This window comes from Heptranchias perlo, chromosome 3, assembly GCF_035084215.1.
Source record: "Heptranchias perlo isolate sHepPer1 chromosome 3, sHepPer1.hap1, whole genome shotgun sequence".
NCBI lineage: Eukaryota > Metazoa > Chordata > Chondrichthyes > Hexanchiformes > Hexanchidae > Heptranchias > Heptranchias perlo.
In genome coordinates, this window is record NC_090327.1 from 23,905,968 (window position 1) to 23,932,072 (window position 26,105).

The 26,105-nt window shown below is 43.2% G+C and overlaps 1 protein-coding gene across 1 annotated transcript in view; it reads right to left on the reverse strand.

Annotated features, from left to right (window-relative positions):
• Positions 1-26,105, reverse strand: part of tsnare1 (T-SNARE Domain Containing 1) — a 619,881-nt gene that overhangs the window by 526,276 nt on the left and 67,500 nt on the right. The window contains exon 2 of the mRNA XM_067978551.1: positions 18,273-18,401. Coding sequence (XP_067834652.1) covers positions 18,273-18,357 — 85 coding nt within the window. The 5' untranslated portion in view covers positions 18,358-18,401. The remainder of the gene's footprint in view (positions 1-18,272; positions 18,402-26,105) is intronic.

Consider the following 26,105-nt stretch of genomic DNA (forward strand, 5'->3'; position numbering starts at 1 on the left):
CTTGCTCCTGAAAGGTCTGGCTCTAATTTTTAAACCGTGCCCCCTACTCCTAAAATCCCCAACCAGTGGAAATAGTTTCTCTCTATCCACCCTATCCGTTCCCGTTAATATCTTATAAACTTCGATCAGATCACCCCTTAACCTTCGAAACTCCAGAGAATACAACCCCAATTTGTGTAATCTCTCCTCGTAACCCGGACTTAACCCTTGAAGTCCGGGTATCATTCTAGTAAACCTACGCTGCACTCCCTCCAAGGCCAATATGTCCTTCCGAAGGTGCGGTGCCCAGAACTGCTCACAGTACTCCAGGTGCGGTCTAATCAGGGTTTTGTATAGCTGCAGCATAACTTCTGCCCCCTTGTACTCTAGTCCTCTGGATATAAAGGCCAGCATTCCATTTGCCTTCTTGATTATTTTCTGCACCTGTTCATGATACTTCAATGATCTATGTACCTGAACCCCTAAGTCCCTTTGGACATCCACTGTTTTTAACTTTTTACCATTTAGAAAGTACCCTGTTCTATCCTTTTTTGATCCAAAATGGATGACCTCACATTTGTCTACACTGAATTCCATTTGCCACAGTTTTGCCCATTCACCTAATCTATCAATTTCGCTTTGTAATTTTATGTTTTCATCTACACTGCTTACAATGCCACCAATCTTTGTGTCATCGGCAAACTTAGATATGAGACTTTCTGTGTCGTTAATAAATATTGTGAATAATTGAGGCCCCAAGACAGATCCCTGCGGGACTCCACTAGTCACATCCTGCCAATGTGAGTACCTTCCCATTATCCCTACTCTCTGTCGCCTTTCGCTCAGCCAACTTCCTAACCAAGTCCGTACTTTTCCCTCGATTCCATGGGCTTCTATCTTAGCTAACAGTCTCTTTTGTGGGACCTTATCAAATGCCTTCTGGAAGTCCATGTAAATAACATCCATTGACATTCCCCTGTCCACTACTTTCAATCAGGTTTGTCAGGCACGATCTACCTTTCACAAATCCATGCTGGCTCTCTCTCTGATTAACTGAAAATTCTCGAGGTGTTCAGTCACCCTATCCTTAATTATAGACTCCAGCATTTTCCCCACAACAGATGTTAGGCTAACTGATCTATAATTCCCTGGTTTCCCTCTCTCTCCTTTCTTAAAAAGCAGAGTGACATGTGCAATTGTGCAATTTTCCAATCTAGAGGAACAGTTCCTGAATCTAGAGAACTTTGAAAGATTATAGTTAGGGACCATCCGGACCGGGTGAATATTTACTTTAAGTACAGCTAGCCTTTCTAGTACCTCCTCTATCAATTTTTAGCCCATCCAGTACCTCAACTACATCGTCCTTTACTGAGATTCTGGCAGCATCTTCTTCCTTGGTAAACACAGATGCAACGTACTCATTTAGTATATCTGCCATGCCCTCTGCCTCCATGAGTAGATCTCCTTTTTGGTCCCTGGTCGGCCCCACCCCTCCTCTTACTACAGAATTAAACATAATGAAGGAATGTCCATTAGCAAATTGATGAATGTAAAATAGAGTGTTTACACACCTTGCTGGGTTTTGTGGTGACTGAAACATTAAACAATTTGCATATTCTGGAGACCAGAGAAAAACTGGAATTTTTCTCCTTAGAGCAGAGAAGTTTAAGGGGAGATTTAGTAGAGGTGTTCAGAATTATGAGGGATTTTGATAAGAGTAAATAAGGTAAAACTGTTTCCATTGGGTGGGTCGGTAACCAGAGGATGCAGATTTAAGATAATTGGCAAAAGAACCAGAGGGGAAATGAGGAGAGTTTTTTTTAACGCAGCGAGTTGTTATGATCTGGAATGCATTGCCTGAAAGCGTGGCGGAAGCAGATTTAATAGTAACTTTCAAAAGCGAACTGAACATATACTTGAAAAGGAAAAATTTGCAAGGCTATGGGGAAAGAGCGGGGGAGTGGGACTAATTGGATAGCTCTTTCAAAGAGCCAGCACAGGCACAATGGGCCGAAAGGCCTCCTTCTGTGTTGTTTGATTCTATGATAATCAAAAAAACAGCAAAAAGTGCTTTTTCTCTCACCACGTAGGCCATTAGATATTACCAAGTACCATCACAGTTTCACTTTGTACAAAAAGGCTGTAAAATCTGGAGGAGTCAGCGCGCAGGAATGTCAGCAGCCTCTGCATAATTATTCCTTCCTTGCGTAGTGGTTACCAATTTACGCCAGTGCCTACTCTACTACTCTCAATGCTCATCATACTGCAATCCTTTTTTCCTTTCAACCCCAACTTCATTAAGGATCTCTCTGCTATTGCTTGCACAAATCGGGCACGGTATAAAGCAGGCTAAAGCCCGTTTCCTGCGACCGCCAATTTCACCCCCTCCCCCCGTGTGCCCAATGTCTGCTGCCCTCTTACGGTGAGATTATACATTCGCACAACATTTTTTAAAAATGCATGGTTATAGAATTCTACATTCTTTCTAACTTCAAAACAGCCAACTGACATATTTTCTTAATGATCTCGTCAATGTAACAGCATCAATGTTTTAGTAGAGCAAGATTTTCAAACATTTTCTTCCCAATTCTCCCAATCTTCGTGGAAGGAATAGCCTCTCATCTTAAAAATAGTTATTGCTTAAGTGCTCTGATGGATCAAGTAGTTGACTTTTCCTGACAATAGACTGAGTGGCGATGATCTTTCACTCTTTAATATTGCAGAACTCACCAGTGTTAAGTGCTTTCTGTTATAAAAGTCAGTCTGACCCTGCCACCACACATTGTACTTTATGGTATCTAAACAATAAGTTTCTCATTTCTCTTCAGTGGATTCTGTCAAAGAATACTTTCCACCGAATTATTAACAAACCAAAAACAGTAACACATGGCAACTGTATGAAGAAACAGTACTGCAGGGAAGGCACAGAATATAACCCCCTCACTTGCTATTTGGAGTTATTTGAGATCAATCAGGGATTAAAAAAATCCCAGAAATGAACTGAATTCATCTGAAGAATTTTCATTTCTCATATTTCTCTTGAAGGTGCTAAGACCAGGGTACAGTTCCACGGTCGGTATCTCTGCTCTCCGGTATCTCTGCTCTCCAGGATAATCCTGGAGTAGTGAACTGTTTTGGCCGAGGAGAATGAGGCGCAATAGTACTTGATGCAGTTCAGTCAGATCTGGCGATGGACGGCTAAACCAGTTGTGCATCCAATACACTTAAGTCTGCACCCCTTGGACTTGAGAGAGTGAAGATGGGCGGGGGGAAACAACTGACATGGGAGAGAGTAAGCGTTCTGCTAGGTACTAGGGCATCAAAGGTGGAGGTGAGGGAGTGGTTGATCAAATCAACAAAGTATATTTCTCTAGTGTTAGCCAAATAAGGGGAGAGGTTAGAAGGATAATTTCCCTATAAAGGAGCAAAGAAAAAGAGCTTGTGTGTACATAGCTACATATCTTGTCCTCAGTATGTCTTAAAGTACTTTACAATGAATTAATTACTTTTTGTGGTGTAGTCACTGTTGTTATTTAGGGAAAAAAACACAGTAAATGAATGAATGACCAGATAACCTGCTTTGCTGAGGAGGGAATGTTCGCTCGGACATCGGGAAGAGTCCCTGTTCTTCTACACCACAAGTTCTTGTATGTCCACCCGAGCATGCAGACAGGACCTCCGTGTGGTGTCTCATCTGAAGGATGGCAATTCCAACAGGGCAGCACTCCTTCAGCGATTCAATGAAATATCAACAACAACTTGCATTTATATAGCACCTTTAACGTAGTAAAACATCCCAAGGCGCTACACAGGAGCAGAAGACAAAATTTGACACCGAGCCACAAAGAGATATTAGGCCAGGTGGCCAAAGGTTTGGTCAAAGAGGTAAGTTTTAAGTAGAAAGAGGAAGAGGCATGAAGAGGTTTAGGGAAGTAATTCCAGAGCTTAGGGCCTAGTCAGCTGAAAGCAGAGCCACAAATGGTGGGGCAAAGGAAATCGGGGATGCGCAAAAGGCCAGAATTGAAGGCAAGCAGTGTTCTCAGAGGGATGTAGCGCTGGAGGAGGTTACAAAGATAGGGAGGGGCAAAGTCATGGAGGAATTTGAACACAAGGATGATAATTATAATTCGAGGTGTTACTGGATCTGGAACCAATGTAGGTCAGTGAGCACAGGGCTGATGAATGAACGGGACGGTGCAAATTAGGATACGGGCAGAGTTTTGGATGAGCTAAAGTTGATGGAGGGTGGATGATGGGAGGCCAGCCAGGAGAGCATTAGAATCATTGAGTATGGAGGTAACAAAAGCATGGGTAACAAAAGCCAATGGGCTAAGGCAGGGGTGGAGACAGGCGATATTATGGGGGTGGAGGTAAGCGGTCTTGGTGGTGGAGAGGATATGGGCATCGGAAGCTCAGCTCAGGGTCAAATAGGATGCCGAGGCTGCGAACAGTCTGGTTCAGCTTCAGACATTGGCCAGGGATGGGAACGGAATTTGCGTGCTTAAGTCTATAGTGGGACTTGAACCCGCAACCTTCTGACTCAAAACAGTGCTGCCAGCTGACCCAAACTCGCATAAATATTAGAATAGAGAGGTCTAATAGGATTCTAGAACAGGCACAGATACACTGGGACAAATGGCCTCACTCTGCAGCCTAATACTCCTATTATCTCATCAAATTGTATTTCGATAGACCTGACATTTTTTGCCTCTTTGGATTAATGCACTAACCAAGACAAACACATTTTTGTTTGCCATGTTTTGACCAAAACTGAAAAGAATGTTATCTCAGCAGTGCATTGTTATTTCTTAGTAATAAATTATGTTAACTTAATTCTACTGTTCTGTCTATATATCCAAGCATTTTATTATTCTAAATAGCTCTGACATACTGAGTACCTTTGTGCTAATTCAATTCCCATATATTTATGTCCCACAGTTTTTCAATTTCTGAAATATAGCTTATATTTATCAATGCTTCATGTCGGCCAATTGCTTAACTGTTCTAAATCCTTTTGCAATTTTTTGCTGCCTCTTCATTCTCTACCACTGTCCTTACTTTTGCGTCATCAGCAAATTTAACAAGCTTACTGTTAGGTTTCAGTGTCCAGCTCATTAACATAGATTAGGGTCCAAGCACTCTGATCCTTGTGGGATTCAGTTTAATTCTCCAGCCCTATTTGACATTCAACCTGTCACAAGTACTCGAGGGAGAGGCAATCTCCATGTGCTACATGTAGCAGAAACATGAAGTCATTTATAAAGAACAAGTTCACAATTTCATAGCATTACAGAGGAAAATTTCCCCCTCAGCTTCCAATTTATGATTCTGTTTCATATTCAATCTCACGTTCTATCCTATATTCCTGCAGCTTTAGTTTAAATTAGAAGTCTTTCATGTGGAACCTACTCAAAAGCTTGGGATCATTGAATTTTACAGCACAAAAGGAGGCCATTCTACCAATCACAGCTGCGCTGGCTCTCTGAATGAATTCTCCACTTGGTCTCATTACCCTGGCCTTTCCCCATGCTCTGTTTTTTTTTTCTTTTACCAAATATTTATCCACTTCCCCTTTAAGAACTATGATGGATTCTGCTTCCAACATTCTTTCAAGTGGACATCACATCTCCTTACAATCCTTTGCAGAATTTTTTTTTCTAACCTCTCCCTGCATTCCCCCACCACCTGGGCAAAGAGACCAGCAGCACTTGACTGCACAGATCAGGCACAAGGCCTCTTTCTTTAGCTTTACGCTCCCTGTGCGTTGGCATACAGGAGCGGAATTTCTATCCTAATATTTTCATTGCGGCCTAAACAATGATTTTCTTAAATTGAGCATTGTTTCTACTTTAATCCAGCAACCCACTTGCTTTCTTTTACAGCTTGCTTTCCCACTTTTAAAGATTTTGGTATCTGAATGTCCAAGTCTCTCTGCTTTTCTACTCCTTTTGAAACTATACTGCTTAGTATGTATTTGCTCTCATTCTTTCTCCCAGAATGGATCACCTCACATTTTTCCACATTAAATTGCATCTGATATCTACCCAATGAACTAACCTGTCTACGTCCTCCTGAAGTCAATTACTGTGTAGTTCACAATTAGCCACTCTCCTTATTTTGATGTTTTCTGAAAATTGCTTTGTGAAACTACAACAGCAGAAGTACCACTATCTATTTTATCAGTCACATACACAAATTCATTGAGGAGGTTCTTCGGGCAGGATTGTTCACTTTACATCCATGCTGGTTGTTTTTAAGTTTTGGTTTACAGGAGCTCCTCCTGCCTAACTTAGGATTGATTCTATTTTACCTTTCATTGAAGTTGGGCAACTAGATCTGCTCCTTTAAGGTGTCAGCCAAGGCTCAATGATAGAACTCTTGCCTCTGAATCAAAAGATTATGGGTTCAAGATCCATTCCAGAGACTTGAGCACATAATCCAGGCTGACACTTCAGTGCAGTACAGAGGGAGTGCTGCACTGCCAGAGGTGTCATCTTTGGGAAGATGCGTGAAACCCGAGGCCCCGTCTGCCCTCTCAGTTGGACGTAAAAGATCCCATGGCACTATTCAAAGAACAGGGGAGTTCTCCTGGTGTCCTGGAAAACATTTATCCCTCAGCCAACATCACTAATACAGAATATCTGGTCATTATCTCATTGCTGTTTGTGGGACCTTACTGTGTACAAATTGGCTGCTGCCTTTTCCTACATTAAACAGTGGCTACTGTTCAAGAGTATTTCTTTGGCTGTAAAGTGATTTGGGACATCCTGAGGTTGTGAAAAGTGCTATATAAATGCAAGTGCACTATGGAATGGTTCATAATTGAGTCACTCATAAGTAAAATCATGATGACGAAATATGACTCACAACTCTTCTGGATTTTACTTTCCCAAACAAAGAAAAAGGTTTACTAAACACGTTTGCGAAAACCATGTCATTTTTTAAAAAGTAATTTGCATAATTTATCTCAGAAAATTATTCAATACTTTAGTTATTTCTTTCTTTTGTTCTCCTCTCCTGGTTTTAAATGTATGTACTAAACTTTCCTGTTTCCAGTCATGACCTCACCAGGACTTAGCAATTCTCCCATAATGATTGACAGCCAGTGCCCCATTAATTTCATCCTCGATCTTTGTCACCACCATAAGTTATATACTATTTGATCCAGCGGATTTGTTAGTCCAAAACCAACAAATGTGATATGTCAGGGGCTTACTCCTCACTGATTATTATTGGCATATTTGTCATTTATTTATCTAGATAGACTTATGCTAACGTTAATGGTTCCATATATCTTACACATATCAATGACATGAAGTATTTATATTATTTAAAATAACTAAAGTATTGAATAATTTTCTGAAATAAATTATGCAAATTACTTTCTATAAAATGACACGGTTTTCGCAAAAGTGTTTAGTAAACCTTTTTCTTTGTTTGGAAAAGTAAAATCTAGAAGAGTTGTGTGTCATATTTCGTCATCATGATTTTACTCATGAGTGACTCAATCATGAATCATTCCATAATGCACTTGCAAACAAGTAGTTGAGGCAAAGACCATTGCATCTTTTAAGGGAAGATAGATAAACATTTGAAGCAGAGGAAGATACATAGGGGGAGCAAGGCAGTGGAATTAGTTTTAGGTTGCTCAAGCAAGAGCTGACCAGGCACAATGGGCCAGATTTTGCTGATCAAATAATGGCGTATTAACGACACATGCCGTTATTAATGCACAAATTGGCCAGCAACTTGTAGTGAGGAAAAGATATCTTGTGAATTGCGAATCACAAGTTGCTGGCCAATGAGCTTCACGAAAACGGCATCTCGCGCTTAACCTCCCCGTGATTACATGAGGTTGCTGCATTTGCACATTAATTGCCCATTAAACTCGCCACAGAAAGTTAAGTCAGCGTAAGTACCCCTTTAACGACAGGATAATGACTGCCATTCAACCTCTACTTACCCTAAAAGTGAACAATTATAAGCAATTACTGTGTTTTATTTTTGGAACAGTTGAACCTTTGTGCTCAGGTTTAATTCAGTAGAAACATTTGAATGACAATTGATTCAAAATTACATAAATTTAATTTTGCATTGTTTATAGTGTCATGCATGCAACTGTTCACCGTATGTCAGGAACTTCATCATCAGGGCCTGTTTTAAAAGTCAGTAAGTTTAAAAAAAAATTGTGGTCAACTTCAACATCCTTTTCATTTTTTCCAGCAGGTTTTATTTTTTAAACATTGAATATTGACATCAAAGAATGACTTGGATGAGTTACTGAGCTGAGCAGTGCAAGAGAACTGAATTGGCATCACAAAGCTAAAACTGAAGCCACCCAGATTAATAATGGTATCAATTAACCTGGCACAGGCACGATGGGCCGAATGGCCTCCTTCTGTGCTGTATCATTCTATAAGTGTGGAGTCTCATTCCTTCAGGTTGTTAATTGTTTTATGAGATTCTAAAAATGTCAAATTTTTAACTTTGAATTTTTTTTTAAGTTTTCCTTTCTGTCTTTTTTTTCTCTCTCTCTTAATCCAATCTTTCTTTCCCTCTCTTCATTTCTCTTTCAGTGCCTGATTTGACATTGAATTCACCAACTCTAAGTCACCCTCCTTCTCAGTCCGTCCTCTGTTTATTTCTCAATCCTTTCATCTCATTAGTTAAGGAGATACACTGTCCTGTTGTTCACCAAGGTCCCAGATGCCCCGTTGCCCTCGCTGTGCTGCTATCAGCTCACACTTCCAGCAACTTGGTGGGCAAAAAAATGTTAAAATCTAAACACGCACGAACAAGTCTAACTGAGGGGACACGCCGCAAGATTCCCTACTCCAGCAAAATCTGGCCCACTGGGCCTAATGGCCTCCCTTCTGTGCTGTATACTGCAAAAGAAATTAAGAAATGTCTGCTCTTCTGAATTAAGCCAGAGCACAAAGGTTCAACTGTTCCACAAATAAAAGACAGTAATGTTTCTAAATCTTTCCAAATGAAATTTGAGTGAAATTATTTGAATGAATATATATCCCACTATTAACAGTCAATAATTAATACAAAAAAATGTAGGTTTCCTTGAAAGATGAAACAATGGGTAGAGTTCAGTTGGCCTGAGGTAATATACACATAAAACGAGAAAGCAGTGGTTAAATTAGAGCCCTGGATACTGCCTGCACCGTTCATTGAATCTTACAGCACATAAGGAAGCCATTCGGCAGGCTGATGGAAAGTCGCTGAGTTTCACATTAGCACAGTCCATTTGGAGGGATCAACTTACAGGCTCAAGAGTGGTGAACAAGAATATTAGAACATTTAATATCCCTTTTGTAAATGGTTGTGAAATGCTAACACATGACCTTGACTTCAAATCAGAAAAAGCCTAACATCACTGCGCAACATCAAGTTAGTCTGTGAGGCGGGTCAATACAACACTGTCCATTTGCTGCCAGCTATATAAATCATTTGTACAGGTTTCCAATAAAAAAACACTTGACTTGAAAAGCAACTGGTTTTAACTCTTCTCCCTCCCTCTTCTGAAGGCATTGGTTCATGCTTGGGTATGGTTCTAAAAGCACCAGCTGCTGCTGGTTACCTCACCTAACTGTTCATTCTTCAGGTATGAGCCTAGGCCATGTGTGTTGGCACACTATTTGACGTGGAAGGCAATACAGCCAAGCCTGATGCTGTCCTCACCTAAGATCAGCACTTCTCAGCACAGGAAACTGGATAGGGATTTAGAGTAGGAACTCTGCTTGATTATCATTGCCCCAGTAAACTCAGTACAGAGCGTGAACCTGGAGCCTTCCGGCAAAAGTTCAACAATGGACAGTGCATTTATCCACTCAGCCCTTCGGGGAGCTGAACAACAACTGTGATGATTCCCGGAACAAGATTGTGTTTTGTTTAGAACAAGAGGAAACCAGAAATGATTAAATAAGAATTCTCTGTCACAAAATTCATAAATGCCATGTCATATCCATAACAAGAAGCTCCCAAGCCCTGAAGCTGATCAGCTAGCTGTCAACAGGTTATGCTCACACCTTCAATGAAGATAAGCCTTAAAGTACACAGTTGCCTGGGATACATTATACGAGACACTCAAAGGGTTTTCAAGAAAAAAATGTATTCAAATCAATATTTTTGTAGTTGAAAAAGAAACACCTGAAACTCATTTACAATGTTACTTTATTATTATGATGTGAAACAAGTGGAAATAACTACTAAGGTTTATTTTCTCGAGGGGTTATACATTTTTCTGATTACTGTGAAGCCTTGATCCCGAAGCACAGACGATCACAAAGATTGAAAGCAGGAGAGGAGACAAGATAAGTCAGTGAAAATACCCTAGTAAATAGCAATCAACTTGGTTTCAGAAATAGGAGTTCCCTTTTTGAGGAAGTGACATTCAAAGTCAACAGTGGGAAGCTCTGTGACATAATGTACCTAGACTTCCAGAAAGTTTTTGATACAGTTTTGTTTGATGGCCCATTACATAAGCTCAAGGCAGTGGAAATTCCAAGTATAACTTTGAAGTTTTAAGGTTACGGAATTGTCTGAAAGAGAGGTCACAGCAATTACTATGTTAGGTGAATGATGCTTGCTGAACGAAATAAAGAATGCAGTGCCCCAGGGACTGATGTTTCTAATCTAAATGATAATACTAAACTGAGGGGTGGGGGGCAGGACTTCAGTCCAGTCTGTTGTGGGAACGAACAAACTACAGAAGAAACTAGATTAAAAAATCTGCATGTGGGCAGAACGATGGCAGATGAAATTTATTGCAGGTAAGTGTAAAGCACTGCACATAGGAAGAAAACAATGGAAAAGAGAAAACCTCTCGACTCCTCCACTTTTTGATTTGTCACACTGCTTGTCCAACATCCAGTACTCGATGTGCAGAAATTTCCTCCAACTAAATATTGGGAAGACCAAAGCCATTATCTTCGGTCCCTGCCACAAACTCCATTCCCTATCCACCAACTCCATCCCCCTCCCTGGGGTTGAACCAGGCCATTCGCAATCTTGGCATCCTGTTTGACCCCGAGATGAGCTTCTGACCACATATCTATTACATCACCAAGACCGCCTACTTCCACTTCTATAACATCACCCGTCTCTGCCCCTGCCACAGCTCATCTGCTGCTGGAACCCTCATCCATGCCTTTGTTACCTCTAGTCATGACTATTCCAATGCTCTCCTGGCCGACCTCCCATCTTCAACCCTCCATAAACGAGCTCATCCAAAACTCTGCAGCCCGTATCCTAACTTGCACCAAGTCCCATTCACCCATCGCCCCTATGCTCTCTGACCTACATTGGCTCCCGGTCCGACAACGCCTTGATTTCAAAATGGTCATCCTTGTTTTCAAATCCCTCCATGGCCTCACCCCTCTCTACCTTTCTAACCTTCTGGTTCTAATTCCAGCCTCTTGCACATCCCTGATTTTAAATCGCTCCACCTTCTGCTGCCTAGGCCCTAAGCTCTGGAATTCCCTCCCTAAACCTCTCCGCCTCTCTACCTCTCTCTCCTCCTTTAAGACGCTCCGTAAAACCTACCTCTTTGGCCGAGCTTTTAGTCACCTGTCCTAATATCTCCTTATGTGGCTCAGTGTCAAATTTTGTTTGATAACGCTCCTGTGAAGCGCCTTGAGACGTTTTACTACGTAAAGGCACTACATGTATGCAAGTTGTTGTTGTTTTTGGAATCAAGAATGCGAGACACACTCAATGAATGGCATCGAACTGGCTAAAAGAGATCAAGGAATGATTACTAATTCAACAAGTCCTGTCGCTGTGCAGCAACAATTTATGAACTTAACAGAATACAGAGATATACTGCCAAACCAATAGAGAATAAATCTAAAGGCAGTTATGCTGGAACTCGAGTGTTCTGATCTGGTCACATCCTGAAGATATCCTTGAACTAGGGTGCGTAGTCTCAGGATAAGGTGGCAGTCATTTAAGACTGAGGTGAGGAGGAATTTCTTCACGCAGAGGGTTGTGAATCTTTGGAATTCTCTACCCCAGAGGGCTGTGGATGATCAATCATTGAGTAAATTCAAGACTGAGATCGACAGATTTTTGGATTCTAATGGAATCAAGGGATATGGGGATCGGGCAAAAAGTGGAGTTGAGGTCGAAGATCAGCCATGATCTTACTGAATGGCGCAACAGGGTCAAGGAGCTGTATGGCCTATTCTTGCTCCTATTTCTAATGTTCTTATCCAAATATTGAACATGATGAAGAAAAGAGTCAAGCAGATAATACAATGTCAAGGGGACTCAGTTTTGAGGAAAGGCTAGAAACATTTGGACTTTCTAGGCATGAAGGACTATATAGAGGCATATCATACTAAACAGAATAGAAAAGGAATGAGTTAGAGCAAGGACGCAGGGTGGAATAAGAGCATTTCTAACTTGGGAACAAAATCCTCTTTTAACTTGGCACAGCTTATCTGTGGAGGAAGTTGGCATGTAATACTGAATTGTTTCAGCGTCAAAGGCACACAGCAATTTTTGATAAATGTCCATTGCAGATTCCAAAGCACTTCTACACTGTTCCAATGAAGCTCAATGCAAGCTCAAGCAACAGCACCTCATCGTTCCACTTGGCACTTTGCAGCCCTCTGGCCTTAACATTAGCTTTAACTTCAGACCTTAAACACAGCTTCCATTTTATTTCTGACAGTAGGTGCGAGCAATGCAGGATGGGTATACCAGCACTTTTGGGCTTGGGGATTTGACCATAAGTAGACTGCCAGCGGTGTGGTCTGCAACCCTGGCATCGACCTTGCCGTTTTCTTCCACCATACGCCTGGGCCACTGAAGCCTGGTCCTCTATGCCAATTCCTCATGCTCTCCTTTCCACTTAGCTATCCTGCTATTCCCACGTTCTCTTGGTCTCCTATATGCCTTTTATTTCTCTAATTTTCTCATTATGCCTCCATTTGTCTTATGCTATTATCACTTCTGTTATTTAACCACCTGATCACTTGACACGTCATTCTTTTTATTTTCTTGTGTAGGTGGTCTTCCCGCCCCTTTTCCTCGCTCTGTTCCTGCTTATAGGCTGTTGATCTGCAACATCTTCCAGTTCCGACAAAGGGTTATATACCTGAAACGTTATCTTTCTTTTTCTTCATTCATGGGATGTGGGCATCGCTGGCAAGGCCAACATTTATTGCCCATCCCTAATTGCCCTTAGAGAAGGTGGTGGTGAGCCACCTTCTCAAACTGCTGCAGTCCATCTGGTGAAGGTTCTCCCAAAGTGCTGTTAGATAGAGAATTCCAGGATTTTGACCCAGCAACGACGAAGGAACGGCGATATATTTCCAAGTCAGGATGGTGTCTGACTATGAGAGGAATGCGCAGGTGGTGGTGTTCCCATGCGCCTGCTACCCTTGTCCTTCTAGGTGGTAGAGGTCACAGGTATGGGAGGTGCTGTTGAAGAAGCCTTGCACAGTTGCTGCAGTGCATCTTGTAGATCATAGAAACGTAGCAAGGTTATAGCATGGAAGGAGGCCATTCAGCCCTTCAAGTGCGTGCCGGCTCTGTGCAAGAGCAATCCAGCTAGTCCTATTCTCCTGCCCTATCAACGTAGCCCTGCAAATTTTTTCCTTTCAAGGTGGTACACAATGCAGCCTCGGTGCACAGGTGGTAGAGGGAGTGAATGTTTAAAGTGGTGGATAGGGTGCCAATCAAGCGGGCTGCATTGTCCTGGATGGTGTCGAGCTTCTTGAGTGTTGTTGGAGCTGCACTCATCCAGGCAAGTGGAGAGTATTCCATCACGCTCTTGACTTGTGCCTTGAGGATGGTGAAAAGGCTTTGGGTTGTGAGGTGGTGAGTCACTCACCACAGAATACCCAGCCTCTGACCTGCTCTTGTAGCCGCAGTATTTATATGGCTGGTCCAGTTAAGTTTCTGGTCAATGGTGACCCCCAGGATGTTGATGGTGGGGGATTCGGTGATGGTAATGCTGTTCAATGTCAAGGGGAGGTGGTTAGACTCTCTCTTGTTGCAGATGGTCATTGCCTGGCTCTTGTGTGGCACGAATGTTACTTGCCACACATCAGCACAAGCCTGGATGTTGTCCAGGTCTTGCTGCATGCGGGCTCGGACTGCTTCATTATCTGAGGGGTTGCGAATGGAACTGAACACCGTACAATCATCAGCGAACATCGCCACTTCCGAGGTCATGATGGAGGGAAGGTCATTGATGAAGCAGCTGAAGATGGTTGGGCCTAGGACACTGCTCTGAGGAATTCCTGCAGCAATGTCCTGGGGCTGAGAAGATTGGCCTCCAACAACCACTACCATCTTCCTTTGTGCTTGGTATGACTCCAGCCACTGGAGAGTTTTCTCCTCATTCCCATTTACTTCAATTTTACTGGGGCTTCTTGATGCCACACTTAGTAAAAGGATGTGTTGATGTCAAGGGCAGTCATTCTCACCTCACCTCTGGAATTCAGCTCTTTTGTCCATGTTTGGACCAAGGCTGTAATGAGATCTGGAGCCGAGTGTTCCTGCGGAACCCAAATTGGGCATCGGTGAGTAGGTTATTGGTGAATAAGTGCCACCTGAAAGCACGGTCATGATACCTTCCATCACTTTGCTGATGATTGAGAGTAGACTGATGGGGCGGTAATTGGCTGGATTGGATCTGTCCTGCTTCTTGTGGACAGGACATACCTGGGCAATTTTCCACATTGTCGGGTAGATACCAGTGTTGTAGCTGTACTGGAACAGCTTGGCTGGTGGTGCAGCTAGTTCTGGAGCACAAGTCTTCAGCACTACAGCCGGGATGTTGTCGGGGCCCTGAGTCTTTGCTGTATCCAGTGCATTCAGCCATTTCTTGATATCACATACAGTGAATCGAATTGGCTGAAGACTAGCTTCGGTGATGGTGGGGATTTCAGAAGGAGGCCGAGCTGGATCATCCACTCCACTCTTCTGGCTGAAGATGATGGCAAAAGCTTCAGCCTTGTCTTTTGCACTCACGTGCTGGACTCCGCTATCATTGAGGTTGGGGATGTTTACAGAGCCTCTTCCTCCCATTAGTTGTTTAATTGTCCACCACCATTCACGACTGGATGTGGCAGGACTGCAGAGCTTTGATCTGATCCGTTGGTTGTGGGATCGCTTAGCTGTGTCAATAGCATGCTGCTTCTGCTGATTAGCATGCATGTAGTCCTGAGTTGTAGCTTCACCAGGTCGGCACCTCATTTTTAGGTACACCTGGTGCTGCTCCTGGCATGCTCTTCCACACTCCTCATTGAACCAGGGTTGATCCCCTGGCTTGTTGGCAATGGTAGAGTGAGGAATATGCCAGGCCATGAGGTTACAGATTGTGCTGGAATACAATTCTGCTGCTGCTGATGGCCCACAACACCTCATGTTGTGCGCCACCAGCCAAGCTGTTCCAGTACAGCTGTAACACTGGCATCTACCCGACAATGTGGAAAATTGCCCAGGTATGTCCTGTCCACAAAAAGCAGGACACATCCAATCCGGCCAATTACCGCCCAGTCTACTCTCAATCATCAGCAAAGTGATGGAAGTTATCATCGACAGTGCTTTCAGGTGGCACTTATTCACCAATAACTGCTCACCGATGCCCAATTTTGAGCTGCTAGGTCTGTTCTCAGTCTATCCCAGTTAGCACGGTGGTAGTGCCATAACAACACGATGGATGGTGTCCTCTGTATGAAGACGGAACGTCATGTCCACAAAGACTGTGCAGTGGTCTCTTCTACCAATACGGTCATGGACAGATGCATGTGCGACAGGAGATTGGTGGGGACGAGGTCAAGTAGGTTTTCCCCTCATGTTGGTTCTCTCACCACCTGCCCCAGGCCAGTCTGGCAGCTATGTCCTTCAGGACTCGGCCAGCTCGGTCAGTAATGGTGTTACCGAGGCAGTCTTGGTGATGGACATTGAAGTCCGCCACCCAGAGTACATTCTGTGCCCTTGCTACCCTCAGTGCTTCCTCCAAGTGGTGCTCAACATGGAGAAGTACTGATTCATCAGTTGAGGGAGGGTGGTAGGTGGTAATCAGCAGGAGGTTGCCTTGCCATATTTGACCTGATGCCATAAGACTTCATGGGGGCCGGAGTCAATGTCGAGGATTCCCAGGGCCACTCCCTCTGACTGTATGCCACTATGCTGCCAACTCTGGTGGGTCTGTCCTGCCCGTGGGACAAGACATACCCAGGGATGGAGATGGAAGAGTCTGGGATGTTGGCTGAAAGTAATGATTCTGTAAGTATAGCTATGTTATACTGCTGCTTGACTAGTGTGTAATCTCCCAATTTTGGCACAAGTCCCCAGACGTTAGTGAAGAGGACTTTGCAGGGGCGACTGGGCTTGGTTTGCCTTTGTTGTGTCCAGTGCCTGGTGGTCTGATGCCAGGCGGTGCGTTCGGTTTTATTCTTATGTCTTTTTGTAGCAGATTTTACAACTGAGTGGCTTGCTGGGACATTTCAGAGGGCAGTGAAGAATCAACCGTGGGTCTGGAGTCACATATAGGCCAGACCAGGTAAGGACGGCAGGTTTTCTTCTGTAAAGGACATTAGAGAACCAGATGGGTCTTTACGGCAATCCGATAGTTTCATGGTCACCATAACTGATGCTAGATTTTTATTCCCGACTTTTTTATTTTAATTAACTGGATTTAAATTCCCCAGCTGCCGTAGCGGCATGTCTCCACATTATTAGTCCAGATCTCTGGATTACTAGTCCAGTAACATAACCACTATGCTACCGTACCCGGTAGTACGTTATCACAGATGCTGCCTGAGTTGTAGTGTTTCCAGCATTTTTCTCTTTGTTTCAGATTTCCAGCATCTGCAGTATTCTGTTTTTTGATAATCACCTCAAATGACACAATGCACATATCAATAAAAAGTACAATGAAGGTGCACCTCTGAGGCTGAGGTTAAGGTGAATTGTGGTTGTCCAGAGGTACTATGCTCTGCATTTAATCCATGTTATATCTGATGCAGAATTGCCCAATACTGAAAGTGGGTGCAAAGCAGAGAAAAATGTTCCGTTCTCCAACATGGATATCCATTGCCTTGAGTAAAATAATTAATTCACATTTATTTATTCTTTTTTAAAAACAAGCAAACGAACAAAAGTAAAAGTCACAAGAGCTTCAAAACTAGTGTCATAAAAGAAATAAAATTTCGCACACAAATGATCAAATAGCCTCCCCTCTTTTATCTTTGTCATCTTTATAAATCAGAGCAGTTTGCTGACAATGTCTTATAAACAGTTTAAACAGATCGAATACATTCTTTAGGTTACAGAGGTGATGATACAAGAAACGTTGTAATATATACTGGGGCTTCTGGCCCTGTGGAATCCAGCCACTTACAATGCAAAATGGATCCAATACAGTCACAACAGAGAAATTGGAACATAGGAACATACGAATTGCTGGGCGAAAAAGGACTACGGTTTATCGTGTTCACCTTCTACCAACCTGGTAGTCGCATGATACAACGATAATGGAGTTGGTGGCTAATCAGAGCAATCAATCTCTATCAATTAGTCTACAACAGACCCAGACATGAAATATATCTAATCTCTATTTGAATGAATCAATACTATCTGCTTCCACCTTCTCTCTAGGGAGCCTGCTCCATAGATTGACCACTCATTCGCTGAAATAGTGTTTCCGCAAATTGCGAATTTCTTTTCTGGCTGCAGATCTTTCCTGATGTCTACATAAGGTTCATATAGGTTAGCAAGCAGGAAATAGAATTGCTGGTCTGTGTCAGCAGTCTGAACACTCAGCCCATCCATGGGCAGAAAATACCAAGACCTTTTGACTCTGGGGATTTGTGTTTATATTAGCCGCTACCACTTTTGATGTTCCTGGAGGAGCTCAGGAAATTATTTCTTGCAGTGGTCCTCAACTCCTCTGCAGGGTATACTGCTGCTGAAGGCAGGGCTGCTGTTGGTACTGCTGCTGTATTGCAGAAAAGTGCATAAAATAAACCCTAAGGGACACATTACTGATGTGAGAAAAAGAGTGATATTTCCACAAAGTGCATCAGTGATGCTCCCTGGAAATGTCTGTGTCAGATGTGGGGCAGTGCAGATTTGAACTTGCTTCATGGTTGAATCGACTGAATATTATGATTATGGTAGAAATGAACTCCCACAGATGTATCTTGCCAGTGCTCCAGACACTGCTGACAAGCAATAAATGCAACAGACACGTGTGGTTTGATCGTCAACCAGAAAAGGATCTGTGAAATATTCTGGAAAGGTTGTCAAACAGTAAGATTTACCTAAAGGCTGATATCCTTGCGAGGAAAGTCCTCCAAATGGATTCCGTCCACTAAAGCTGCTGCCATCGATAGCCCCATATGACATTTTTGCTGTGTGAATGGAAGTCTGACGTGCTCCTTTGAGAACAGCTGGAAAACAGACAGGTCGAGAGAGATATTAGACATCATTAAAAAATCCTCCTTCCTCAAGACTACAGTGATTTTATTTATTAATTAGATTGCTGCAAACTAATGTTTTAATTAAGTGAGATTAAAAACACGACTACATTTGACTAGAGAACTGAAGGTTTCATTTAGAAATAGGATATTAGAACTAAAAAGTCTCTCCCTTTCAGAGAGAACAACCTCACCATCTTACCATATCCCACAATTCTCTATCTCTCAAAATGCATTTAACTGTCTCTTGAACCCATTTACAATGTCAAATAATACAGTAAGAGCAATCCTCAAACTCGGAATAATAATCTCATTTACATACTTACATTCACATGCAACAAGTTCACAGCACAAAGTCAGCACTTCAAGATTTTCCCTATTCTGTACTTTTAAAAAAAATGCACAGTAAGCCTCTTAGGCAGTTACCATAATATTGCAATGACTTTTTTAAAACCGGGAAAATTTGGTGAAGAACAGCTGGGGAACCCCACAGTGCAGGACATCAAAGTTGAAAACATCAAGAGAGAAGGTGTTGAGATACGTCAGGTTCAAGCATATTATCAGGGTTTAAAAACCCACAGATGTATCTTGACAGTGCTCCAGACACTGCTGACAAGCAATAAATGCAACAGACACGTGTGGTTTGATCGTCAACCAGAAAAGGATCTGTGAAATATTCTGGAAAACAGCAAAATTTAAAAACCCTGATAATATACGAGAAGAGTTCGGGGTTCTGGGAAAGATTGAGTTGGAGCAATATGTCTCAATTTCTACATTAGCGATTTAGGGAGAAGGACGAGCACACAGGATAGACTATTTGCACCTCGGAGGGAACAGAAAAAAAGGGGAAAATACAGAGTAGCAATGACCATAGTAGTATTGATAAAATAAAGAGAGAGAGAGAGAGGGAAAAAAAAAGAGAGCGAGAGAGAGAAGGTTGAGAGAGCGAGAGAGCGAGCGAGCGTGCGGAGAGAGGGTGGGGGGGGTAGAGAGAGGGAGAAAGAAAAAAAAGTGGATAAGAAATAGGAGAAGGAATAGGCCATACAACCCCTCGAGCCTGCTTCTGCCCAATCCCCCTGTTCCTTGATTACATTAGAGTCTAAAAATCTATCGATCTCAGTCTTGAATATACTCAAAGACTGAACATCCCCAGCCCTCTGGGGTAGAGAATTCCAAAGATTCACAACCCTCTGAGTGAAGAAATTCCTCCTCATCTCAGTCCTAAATGGCCAACCCTTTATCTTGAGACAATGACCCCTAGTTCTGGACTCTCCAGCCAGGGGAAACAGACTCTCAGAGGGCTTGACAGGGTAGATGCTAAGAATTTTATACGTTTCAATTCAGTATTGAATGGCGGAGCAGGCTCGAGGGGCAGTATGGCCTCCTCCTGCTTCGATTTCTTATGTTCTTATGCTCTCATGCTCTCTCTCTTCCCCCATCTCTCTCTCTACCCCTCTCTCTCTCTACCCCTCTCTCTCTCTACCCCTCTCTCTCCCCATTCTTCTAAGCTCCAGAGAGTATAGGCCCATCCTATTCAATCTCTCCTCATAGGACAACCCTCTCATCCCAGGAATTTATCTAGTGAACCTTCGTTGTACCCCATCTAAGGCAAGTATATCCTTCCTTAAATAAGGTGACCAAAACTGTACACAGTACTCCAGGTGTGGTCTCACCAGAGCCCTACATATTTGCAGCAAGGCCTCCTTGGTCTAATACTCCAACCCCCTTGCAATAAAGGCTAACATACTATTTGCCTTCCTAATTGCTTGCAGTACCTGCATGTTAACTTTCTGTGAGAGAGAGGAGGGAGAGAGGAGAGAGAGGGGGAAAAGAGACTTGCTGTTTTCCAGTTTATATCTATGGCCTCTTCTACTGCATGGAGATTTAATTAACTGATGCATCACATTTAACTTTTCTATCCTCTTAGCTTCTTATATGTGACTCCACTTCAAGGTTGACAGGTTTTAGCCTATCCTCATAACTCAGTCTTCTGACAATAGGGATCAGCCTCATGGCACTTGTTAAAATAAAATGTTATTTACCTGCACCTAGAACTGAACAGAAATGCAGATATTAACAAAAGCCTCAAAAAGTCAAACTTGCCATGCATTTAAAACAACCCCCACTGATATCTAGAGAATTGAGAACCAAACTTTACACCGTATTTATGAACCACTAATTGAAAATTCCTATCAAATACATTCTAATATTTGAGCAGTAAGTTGGCCTTTGTGGGACACATGTTGAGAAAACATCATTGGAGAGGGCTGGGTGAAACTAATGCCCTTCTCTTGTTCTTATTGTGTTCAATGTGGGGAAGCTGAAAAAGGTGTTGATGAAAGACATTAATAACATTAAAGATGAATGGAATATTTGAGAGGTCGTAAAAGGCATTACAGCAGAGTAATATGACAAACACCAGTAAGTGTTAATGGTGAAATAATTAGGAAACAATGCAGTTTGAAGGGACTAGTAGTTTTGAATAAGGGGCTAATAGAGAGAAAGAGTCAGTGACAGCTGCATTATTATTCATATATTCAACACTGCTGGTAGGGTTGAAGCATGCAGCTGTTTTTTTTTAATGAAGGCAGTGGATTTTAGTAAAATCCTTGAACACTATCATTGTGAAATGTAATCAGAATATTACATTCACAGGAATAAAACCAGGAAAGAAAGAGAGAAAAGAGGAAAAAAGACAAGAAGGAAAAGAAGGAAGAAGAGAGAACATGCATTTATATAGTGCCTTTCACGACTTCAGGACATCCCAAAGCGCTTTACCACCAATGAAGTACTTTTGAAGTGTAATCACTACTGTAATGCAAGGAAATGCAGCAATCAATTTGAGCACAGCAAGGTCCTACAAATAGCAATGAGATAATGACCTGATAAACTGTTTCAGTGCAGTTGATTGAGGGATAAATATTGGTCAGGACACCAGGAATAACTACCCTGTTCTTCTTCTGATACTGCCATGGGATCTTTTATGTCCACCTGAGAGGGCAGACAGGGCCTCTGTTTAACGTCTCATCTGAAAGATGGCACCTTCCGACCGTGCAACACTCCCTTAAGTATTGCACTGAAGCGCCAGCCTAGATTATGTGCTCAAGTCTCTGAATTGGGACTTAAAGCCACAATCTTCTGACTCAGAGGCAAGAGTGCCACCACTCAACCATGGCTGAAACCACGACAACTCGACATTTTTCCCCATCGTCAATCTTTTCCTTTTTTGGGGGGTTGCAGAAAATTAACATACTCAAGAGTCACCAAACCACTAAAATTCACACAGGTTGTATTTCTGTTTGCTCAACATGGAGTGCATGCAGTAACAGCCGCCTCCCTCCTAATTATTTACGTCCAGAGATCTTGAGTGCAGATTGGTAACATCCAAGTCTTGGAGACTCCCAAATGTACTTAGATGTACTGATGGAGTTTAATCAGTTAAAACCATGCAGCACAGAGCACTGATCCGCAGAGGAGGCTCAGAGGGAACACCATGGCTGATCCCCAAAGTCAGAACCATGAGGAACAACTTGATAAACTAGACTCTTTAGCCTAAAATTTATTATTTTAAATAGAGGATTATAATATACTTAATGATATAGATAAGTCGAACCCATTTAGATACACGGAACAGCAGGATAAGAGGGCACAGGTTCAAGGCTGTGAAAGACAAGTTTAGAACGTACATCAGGCAGTATTTCTTTACACGGAAGATGATCAGTAATTAGAATGGATTACCAAGAAGAATGATCAAGGTTTGGGCAATTAGATGCTGTAATGGAAATCAGCAGGTTTGGTATTCTGGAAGGGAGAGATTAGATGGATTAAAGGGCCTTCTTCGTCCCGATCTATTTTATGAAGAGAAAAATAATAGTGCAAATAAACTTGAATTAACTCCATTAATCCCGCCACGGCAGCTGGGGAATTTAAATTCAATAAATTAAATAAAAACCTGAAATTTAAAAAACTAGTATCAGTAATGGTGGCCATTAAACTACCGGATTGTTGTAAAAACCTATCTGGTTCACTAATGTCCTTTGGGGAAGGAAACATGCCGTCCCTTACCCGGTCTGGCCGATATGTGACTCCAGACCCACAGCAATGTGGTTGATTCTGAATTGCCCTCTGAAATGGCCGAGCAAGCCACTCAGTTGTAAAATCTCGCTTATAAAAAAGTCACAATAAAGAATAAAAAGGGACGGACCACCCAGCATCGGAAAACTAGGCACCGGACACGACAAAGGCAAACCAAGCCCAGTCGACCCTGCAAAGTCTTCCTCACTAACATCTGGGGACTTGTGCCAAAATTGGGAGAGCTGTCCCACAGACTAGTCAAGCAACAGCCTGATATAGCCATACTCACAGAATCATACCTTTCAGCCAACGTCCCAGTCTCTTCCATCACCATCCCTGGACATGTCTTGTCCCACCGGCAGGACAGACAGACCAGAGGTGGTGGTACAGTGAGATACAGTCAGGAGGGAGTGGCCCTGGGAGTCCTCAACATTGACTCCAGACCCCATGAAATCTCATGGCATCAGGTCAAACATGAGCAAGGAAAACGCCTGCTGATTACCACCTACCGTCCTCCCTCAGCTGATGAATCAGTCTTCCTCCATATTGAGCAACACTTGGAGGAAGCACTGAGGGTAGCAAGGGCACAGAATGTACTCTGGGTGGGGGACTTCAATGTCCATCACCAAGACTGCCTCGGTAGCACCACTACTGACCGAGTCCTGAAGGACATAGCTGCCAGACGGGGCCTGCGGAAGCTGGTGAGTGAACCAACAAGAGGAAAAAATCTACTTGACCTCGTCCTCACCAATCTACCTGTCACAGATGCATCTGTCCATGACCGCATTGGTAGGAGTAACCACCGCGCAGTCCTCGTGGAGACGAAGTCCCGTCTTCGCACTGAGGACACCATCCAATGTTTTATGAACCACTATCACTGTGCTAAATGGGATGGATTGAGAACAGATCTAGCAGCTCAAAACTGGGCATCCAAGAGGTGCTGTGGGCGATCAGCAACAGCAGCACTGCATTCCAGTACAATCTGTATCCTCATGTCCCGGCATATTCCTCACACTACCATCTATCATCACCAACAAGGGGATCAACCCTGGTTCAATGAGGAGTGTAGAAGAGCTTGCCAGGAGCAGCACCAAGTGTACCTAAAAATGAGGTGCCAACCTGGTGAAGCTGCAACTCAGGACTACATGCATGCTAAACAGCAGAAGCAACATGCTATAGACATAGCTATGTGATTCCACAACCAACGGATCGGATCAAAGCTCTGCAGTCCTGCCACATCCAGTCGTGAATGGTGGTGGACAATTAAACAAATAACGCGAGGAGGAGGGTCCAGCACGTGGGTGTAAATACAAGGCGGAAGCGTTTGCAACCATCTTCAGCCAGAAGTGCTGAGTGGATGATCCATCTCGGCCTCCTCCCGATATCCCCACCATCACAGAAGCTAGTCTTCAGACAGTTCAATTCATTCCACATGATATCAAGAAACGGCTGAGTGCACTGGATACAGCAAAGGCTATGGGCCCCGACAACATCCCGGCTGTGGTGCTGAAGACTTGTGCTCCAGAACTAGCCGCGCTTCAAGCCAAATCGTTCCAGTACAGCTACAACACTGGCATCTAACCGATGTGGAAAATTGCCCAGGTATGTCCTGTCCACAAAGCAGGATAAATCCAATCCGGCCAATTACCGCCCCATCAGGCGCCTCTCAATCATCAGCAAAGTGATGGAAGGTGTCGTCGACAGTGCTATCAAGCGGCACTTACTCACCAATAACCTGCTCACCGATGCTCAGTTTGGGTTTTGCCAGGACCAATCGGCTCCAGACCTCATTACAGCCTTGGTCCAAGCATGGACAAAAGAGCTGAATTCCAGAGGTGAGGAGAGAGTGACTGCCCTTGACATCAAGGCAGCATTTGACCGAGTGTGGCACCAAGGAGCCCTAGTAAAATTGAAGTCAATGGGAATCAGGGGGAAAACTCTCCAATGGCTGGAGTCATACCTAGCACAAAGGAAGATGGTAGTGGTTGTTGGAGGCCAATCATCTCAGCCACAGGACATTGCTGCAGGAGTTCCTCAGGGCAGTGTCCTAGGCCCAACCATCTTCAGCTGCTTCATCAATGACCTTCCCTCCAACATTAGGTCAGAAATAGGGGTGTTCGCTGATGATTGCACAGAGTGTTCAGTAACATTCGCAATCCCTCAGATAATGAAGCAGTCCGTGTCCGTATGCAGCAAGACCTGGACAACATCCAGGCTTCGGCTGATAAGTGGCAAGTAATATTTGCATCAGACAAGTGCCAGGCAATGACCATCTCCAACAAGAGAGCGTCTAACCACCTCCCCTTGACAGTCAACGGCATTACCATCGCCGAATCCCCCACCATCAACATCCTGGGGGTCACCATTGACCAGAAACTTAACTGCACCAGCCATATAAATACTGTGGCTACAAGTGCAGGTCAGAGGCTGGGTATTCTGCGGCGAGTGACTCACCTCCTGACTCCCCAAAGCCTTTCCACCATCTACAAGGCACAAGTCAGGAGTGTGATGGAATACTCTCCACTTGCCTGGATGAGTGCAGCTCCAACAACACTCAAGAAGCTCGACACCATCCAGGACAAAGCAGCCTGCTTGATTGGCATCCCATCCACCACCCTAAACATTCACTCCTTTCATCACCGGAAAGAGTGTGTACCATCCACAGGATGCACTGCAGCAACTCGCCAAGGCTTCTTCGACAGCACCTCCCAAACCCGCGACCTCTACCACCTAGAAGGACAAGGGCAGCAGGCACATGCTAACACCACCACCTGCACGTTCCCCTTCAAGTCACACACCATCCTGACTTGGAAATATATCGCCGTTCCTACATCGTCACTGGGTCAAAATCCTGGAACTCCGTTCCTAACAGCACTGTGTGAGAACCTTCACCACACGGACTGCATCGGTTCAAGGCGGCTCACCACCACCATCTTCAAGGGCAATTACGGGTGGGCAATAAATGCTGGCCTCGCCAGTGACGCCCACATCCCATGAACGAATAAAATAAAAATTAATCCCCACACCATTCAAAACTTTACCCCAATCCAGTTTTAGATCAATTATATGTGGTAAGAGAAATCAAATCCTATGCCTTGAAGTTAGATGAGGTTGGTATGCCCATAATGGATAGGGTTAAAGTAAACACAACTCAGGCATGGGCATGATTGACCACTGTTATAGCACACTGTTATTACTTTGTGACTCACTGTGCTATATTTGACCCTGGTGTGCTTAATGCCAATATTGGATACCCAAGATGAAAAGTATCCCTTTCTCCAGTACTAACATCTTGCAGCTTGATATTTATATAAAAAAAAGGTAAAAAGGAGATAGAATGTAGTGAAATCTACTGCCCACTTCTGAACTATGAAAGGCAGTAAAAAAAAAAGAAAGCTTAGAGGAAAGTAGGAAGATCAATCACACTACTTCATCCTTGAAAATTCGAAGTGAAGGAGGATATGCTTCTGGGCCCAGCAACTTATCGACTAATAGCTAAGCTCAATGTCATTAAAACGTCAGGCTTCAAAGACAGGTATTTAAAAAGTCACAAGTAACAAAGGTTCAGAAGCGTATACATTATTCTGTAAAACCTACACTTAA